General features: G+C 33.2%; 1 protein-coding gene across 2 annotated transcripts; it reads left to right on the top strand.

The window, feature by feature from the left end:
- Positions 1–593: 593 nt before the first annotated feature.
- LOC112715388 (phosphoinositide phospholipase C 6) lies at positions 594–4,748 on the top strand. 2 transcript variants are annotated; one of them, XM_025767144.3, is made up of 9 exons: positions 594–1,132; positions 2,064–2,260; positions 2,360–2,495; positions 2,653–2,916; positions 3,010–3,221; positions 3,315–3,432; positions 3,780–3,932; positions 4,017–4,103; positions 4,303–4,748. In XM_025767144.3, exons 1-9 carry the CDS (start codon positions 794–796, stop codon positions 4,597–4,599), a joined length of 1,803 nt encoding a protein of 600 aa, XP_025622929.1. In that variant the 5' UTR covers positions 594–793; the 3' UTR covers positions 4,600–4,748. The 2 variants fall into 2 exon arrangements, with proteins under 2 accessions (XP_025622929.1, XP_025622928.1); XM_025767143.3 differs by having other exon boundaries at positions 602–1,132; positions 3,007–3,221.
- The last annotated feature ends 2,299 nt before the right edge of the window (positions 4,749–7,047 follow it).

Below are 7,047 nucleotides of genomic sequence, written 5' to 3'. Positions count from 1 at the left end.
CTATATACTAATTATTATTGTTGTTGTATTTATTAATTAAAGAAGAGAGAATAGAAATTAATATGAAATAGTATTGACAGTAAAAAGAGAACTAGCTAAGAAATACAATAAATGTTCATTAGAATAGAATTACAAAATTAACTAACATTATACATGATAAATGCTAAAATAAAGGAAAGAAAACTTAATTTAAAACAATGATTTGAATCCTCTAAATTTTGAATTTGTACTTTAAAGGATAAAGTGTGATTTTCTATTCTTGAGTTTTGAATGATTTCTCTCATATTTATTCTTAATTCCACCTATGAAATAAATAGTGAGAAATCACACTTTACTCTTTAAAGTGAAATTCAAAGTTTAGAAGATCCAAATCCTTAAAACAATATGTGTTGTATTTGTATGCTAACCTCCACATTTTAATAATTTTAAAAATTGAAAAATAACTTATTTTTGAAAAAAGATTGAATAACTTTTTTTTTTAATTTCTTTTGACTGCAATTTGCGCATGAACATGTCCGAGTATCCATTATCCAATCACAGATCAAAGGAGAATGGCAAGGTAGGTAGTACCAATAAAATATATTTTATAAGAAGACAAAGAGGTTTTAAGGTTTTGACCGTTTTGTTGCCAATCAAAACAGAAAAAGAAAAAAAGGAGGGCTGTGTTTCCAAAGTTGACTCACTTCTAATTACTCTTTAAGTCTTATAAAGCTTCTTCACTTTATCTTCTGTATCCTCTGTTTCACTTCCAAATCATTTGAGAGAGGGTGATATTGATTATTAGCAGGGCAAAATGGTTAAGAAAAAGGAGATGAAAAAGGAGATCTACAAGTACAAGGTGTTGAATTTCTTGACCAGAAAATTTGAATTGAAAAAGCAAGAACCATCTTTGGACATTAAGGAAGCATTTCACATGTTTGCAAAAGGTGGAGAATACATGTCAAATGATCAGCTTCTAGGGTTCATGTTGGAGCATCAAGGTGATAAGAACTGCACCTTAATGGATTTGGAGGTGGTTTTGTTGCAAATTGCTGGGAATTCCAACACTACGAGTAGGGAACAAGGGCTCAGCCTCATGGAGTTCATCAATTTTCTGCTTCTTGATGATTTCAATGGTCCATTGAAAACTGAGGTATATGATCTTTTATCTTTCTAGGTATATGTTTGAATTTTGATGGATTAGATAGATGAGTGAATTAGAAAAATTTTGCAAGCCTGTTATTCATCTGCATTAGTTTGCTATTTTAATTGTTGTACACCATAGTAAGAATCAAAGAATGCCGATGCTCCTTGTATTATATATTTATATGCTAAACTAAATATTTAAATTTTTATTTATTACAAATATTATATTATTAAAAATATGGTCAATTAGAATAAGAAATTACTCTTATAAATCAAAATCAACTATAAAAAACATAGTAAATATATGATCAAGATATGCCATATGCCTAAGTAGTAAGGCGTGTATCACTCTTGACTTAATAGGAAGCGTTTAAGTAACATAAGAATACTACATTGTTATCCGATTATATACTTGTATTTGTAAGACTCCTAAACTAGTGAATGGTTGGGTGAAACACTTTTTGCTGGTGTGACGGTATATAATTGGATAACTACGTACTTTTTTGTTCTTTTTATACATTGATAGTATATGTAAAAATTAAATTCATAGTTTTAATACTTTTTAACTTAACCATGTTTTCAATGTACCATGCTATGTTTTCCACTTGTTGAGGGAAGTGCAATATCACAACTTTCAGAGAATGGAATGATTTATTTATTGTAGGACAAAATGTTGCAACCTAACTTGCAACAAAAACAAAAAATGTTGGTGTGATTGCAGAAACAAATGAGCTCTAAAATTTCTAAGAGTTACATAAAAACAAAAATCAATGATAGAACAAAACTTACATGCTTAGCTTACATAATTTACTACTTTGCTTATTATTGTGTTTTACTGTTTTCTATAGCTTTTCATAATGGATTTGCTCTGAGCCATGGTATTTAAGGTAAATGGTTTAACTTCTTTCTGATAATGTATAAATCATATGACATTTCAGGTTCACCATGATATGAGGGCTCCCTTGTCACATTACTTTATGTACACTGGACACAATTCCTATCTGACTGGGAATCAACTCACAAGTGATTGCAGTGACAAGCCGATTATTGAGGCTTTGCAACAAGGAGTTCGAGTGATTGAACTCGATCTGTGGCCATCTTCCAATGAAGATGGTATTAAAGTAGTTCACGGAAGGTACTATAAAAACTGATCTTGTGGAGTTATTAATGTAGTAAAGGAAGAACAAAAGTTCTTATACTTTTGTTTGATGAATTTCTTGTCATAACTGAGCAGGACTCTTACCACTCCAGTTTTACTAACCAAATGTCTGGAATCCATAAAGAAATATGCTTTTGTCAAATCTGATTTTCCAGTGATACTAACTTTGGAAGACCACTTAACATCAAAACTTCAGGCCAAATTCACAGAAGTAGGTATTCTTTTTGATTCATTCCCACCTAAACAAAGAAGAGAGAAGAAAAATAAAGAGAAAGAGAATTCATCTAATCATCTAGTTAAATAGGGAGCAATTCTTAGCTATTGATTTTTCATCATGGATTTAATCTTTGTTCTTTATGTCTATGCAGAAAGCAACTCAAATATTTGGAGACATGCTTTATTATCCCAAGACAGATTACTTGACAGAATTCCCTTCACCAGAATCATTGAAAAATCTAGTTGTTATATCCACCAAACCTCCTAAAGAATATGCTCATTCTAATAGTGTTATGGACAAGGGCAGCAATAATAACCATATGCAAAATGAAAGCGAACTGTCCTCCGGAGAAGAAGAAGAATTATGGAACGTGGAATTGCCAGATTCCATGGCTCAATTGACAACTGAGGAGAATGTGAGAGAACAATATATATTCATTTTTTTTTTAAGAAAAAGAAAATCGATTTGCTAGTTTGTTTCATTTATGTTTGTCTTTAATGCACAGCAGAATGTAAGTGATGAAGACACAAATATATGTGATTTCAAACCAAGCCAGCAAAATGCACCTGAATACAAACACTTGATTGCAATCCATGGTGGGAAATCAAAAGGTTCTGTGAAGGATCGACTGAAAGCCGATAGCGAAGTAGTTAAACGGCTAAGTTTGAGTGAGAAGAAACTCAAAAGTGCTTCTGAATCTCATGGAAAAGACATTATTAGGTATCTATAAAACTTAATTCAAGATTACTTGTAGCTGAAGGTTATTCTTATTTCTGTAACTGATTACTTGATACTCATTGTTATGCTTTGCAGGTTCACACAGAAAAATATACTGAGAGTCTATCCTAAAGGAGAACGCATCAAATCCACAAATTTTCGGCCGCATTTAGGGTGGATGTATGGAGCTCAAATGGTGGCATTCAATATGCAGGTTAGAAAGTTATGTCCAAGCCAAAATACATGAGAAGCTAGTAGAGAAACTTATGAAACATAAGTTTCTTCTTTCGGCGTTTTGTCTATTTTCATGCTATTTCATGCATTACTTATGAATTAGTATGATTTCTGGGTTTGATTTATGATCAGTCATATTATGATATGAATCTGTCCAAAATGGTGTCAAGGAATTTATTGCCAAAAGCATAACTTCTTAGGGATAAAGTTCCAAGAGTTTGGTCCAACAAATATCAGAATTCACATCACCAATTTTCATACTATGAAAAACTACTGGAATAGTGGAATGTAAGCCTTTTCAGTCATTCAATGTTTGTTTTCCAATAGGGGCATGGCAAATCGCTATGGTTGATGCAAGGAATGTTTAGAGCAAATGGAGGATGTGGTTATCTTAGAAAGCCCGAATTTCTGACCCGAACAAATTCACATGAAGACGAGTTTGATCCTAGAAGAACATTGCCAGTGAAGCAGACATTAAGGGTGAGTATAAGTTTATGATTCCTTCTATAAAACAATAAAATTTGGTTATTTCATGAAATCTTAACATTTTCTTGTTCAAAACAGGTAAATGTTTACCTAGGTGTTGGGTGGAGATCCGATTTCGGTGCAACACACTTTGATCTATTTTCTCCTCCAGATTTTTACACCAAGGTCAGTTTCATAATTCTCAATGTATCTTAGTAGCATAACTGATATTTCACCATTAAAATTTAATGCTATGCTTCATCATTGATCATGAATATTGTTGTTACTAACAACAAAGTATGTTCTTTGATTATTTCATCTTTTACTTTGGACTATACACCATTAGATACTTATTTATGATTAGAAGTAATCAAAATTTTGACAGGTATGTCTTGTTGGGGTGCCAACTGATTGTGTAAAGAAAAGAACAAGGGTAATCAAGGACAATTGGCTTCCTGTTTGGGATGAAGAGTTTGAATTTCCTTTAACAGTTCCTGAGCTTGCTTTGCTGCGGATCGAAGTAAAGGATAAAGACAAGGGGAAGGATGACTTTGCAGGGCAGACTTGTTTGCCAGTATCCGAACTGCGACTCGGATTCCGGTCAGTCGCCCTGCATGACAGGAAGGGAAAGAAATTTAAATCTGTGAAGCTTCTAATGAGGTTTCAGCTTGAAATATTTTGAATGAATTGTGGGCACATAGTTTATCTAAATGTATTGTGTAGTCTTAGGTTAGGATGCTTGAAAAGAATGTTGATATTTAACAATGAAAACAATATGGTAATACTAATATATTGAATTTGGATGTTCTTGTTCATTAAGATTTTGTCACACATGATTGCTGTTTGTTTGTGTACTTGTCATTTGTCACATGTTCTTTAACTCTGTAGCTTTCTAACATTTATTGTCACACAACAAAAAATATGAAACAGCTTTTTCGCAATTTATGGTAAAGAAGTATTCAAAGTTTCAAATGCATAATTATTAGTGATCACCATTAATCTCTTTCATGACAAAATTTTAAATGTAAGTTACAGAAGACAAAAATAAAAAAGAAGAAGATAACCAAAACAATAACAATATCATAGAAGAACATGATAATAAAACATAAAAAGAAAATTAAATATTGTGAAAAAATAGAACCGAAAATAATTTTTTTGTTGAAGAAAAAGAAAGAAAAAACTAAATAAAATAGAAAGAGGATGAAATAAAAGAAAAAAATCACGCGATCTTGGAAGCTACTGCAGTTGTCGCACAAATTTTAAGGAATCTGATGAGTTTGGAAAACTCCAAATTAATATTTGTGATGAACAAACATTATTAAAATATTTAATTGCAAAATTATTAATTTAATCTTCATTTAACATATGTTAATTAATAATTTTATGATGCAGGTTTCTAATTGGGCCGGAAAATAAAATGTTGCTAGCCCAAATTAAAACCAACAATCAGCCTTGTTACATGTTTTCTATTATGTGGCTGAATTGTTGTATTAAAAAGCCAAGCTCAATGTTTGTTGCAACTAAGCCCATATTTGATTTTGATGAAAGCCTCCTATGCTTGATCTGGAACAAAATTCACCAGGAAAGCAAATGCTACAAATTGGGCCAGATTTAATGTTGTTATTAACAAGCCCAACATTAATTTTTTGAAATGCTTCCAAGCCTAGTCCGAAACCAAGAAAGCATACAGGCTTCATGCTTTCCAACGGATTCCATTGCTTGCTAAGAATGGATTTCAAAACTTAATATGCTAGCATTAGAAACATGAGAGAGAATTTGACTTTGATTTGATGGGAATCATTATGATTAATGCTATACGCTACTCAAAGCAAAGGGAGTAAAAGCTATCCATCATATGCCTCATTTCATTTAATTGCTTTTACTTTAACTTCACATTCTCTCTCATCTCTTTCTCTCTTCTCTTCGGTCATTTACCAGGAATCCATGAAAGCAAAACTCACCGAAAAGAAGAAGTTGCATGCGTCAAAGACCATCAAGTTAATGATGGCAAGAAAAAGGAAACCAAAAGTATGTTGTGGCTAAGATAATCACCAAATGTGGTAAGATTTGGTGAGGTAATCTCGGATCCTTCATACTCAAAAAGAAGGAAGAAGATTCGGCCAGCAAGGTGAGATTCTTGGAAGCATGGCTTGTCTCTGATTCTACTCAACCACCACAGGAAGTAGCTAGAGTGGCGAAGTGATGGAAGAGGCAGAGATTGGAGCAGATGAAGCCATCATCATCATGAAGCATCAAGGGCCAGAAATCCATCTTAGAGAGGAAGCCAAGGATGGAGCGCTCGGATTGATGAAGAGTGATGACCAAGGAAGGACTAGAGGTATTTGCATGTTGGTTTTAGCATTAGTTACCTCTTCTCTCTCTGTGGCCGAACTGGTTTTGTTTTGAAGGAAAGGAAGCGAAGGTCGGGTGTGTGTTTCAACTGTGAAGACTTCACTTCTCTATAAAAGGGGTGAACAGTCATGGTTTGATTCAAGGAGTTAGAAGTAAGCAGTGAGAGTGTAAGGCACAGAATTCTCATAGCTAACTAAGCTTACAGATTTTCTTCTCCTTCAATATATTCTATTTTGTAATTTTTCTGTTTAATTTTGTCATGTCTTGAGTCTCATGGAAAAAAGCAAACAGTGAAGTTTGTATGAAAAAGTCATAGAGCGGAAAAAGGCAGAGAGTGCAAAATTAAAAGAAAAAGCCATAGATGTCTTAGAGTTCCTTTGTTCATCTATGTTGTGTTTTATGATTCTGTGGGAATCCCCTTGTAAGTTGGGTTAGCACTTTACAACTTGTAATCTGGATGATTATAGTGAAATTACATCATTGTTGTGATGGAGACTGGATGTAGGCTGCACTGCACTTAGCAACTGAACCAGGATATATCTAGGTGTAATCTTCTCTCTCTCCTACTTCACTTCTGTTTCTACTGTTCAAAAAAAAAAATCAAAATTGTCTCGTGCCAAGTGACGAGACAAAATGAAAATGTCTCGTGGCTAGGAACGAGCTAAAAATAGAAAAATCTCCTCTAAGTCCAGCAAGTGTAGTAAGCAGAAAAGGGGGCTAAGATTCAACCCTCCTTTCTCTTAACCACTGAAACCATCAGAATCTTATTAAAAAAATC

This window comes from Arachis hypogaea, chromosome 10 (assembly GCF_003086295.3).
Source record: "Arachis hypogaea cultivar Tifrunner chromosome 10, arahy.Tifrunner.gnm2.J5K5, whole genome shotgun sequence".
Lineage (NCBI taxonomy): Eukaryota > Viridiplantae > Streptophyta > Magnoliopsida > Fabales > Fabaceae > Arachis > Arachis hypogaea.
The sequence above is the reverse complement of the archived record's forward strand: the minus strand, read 5'-3'. Positions and strand labels throughout refer to the sequence as shown.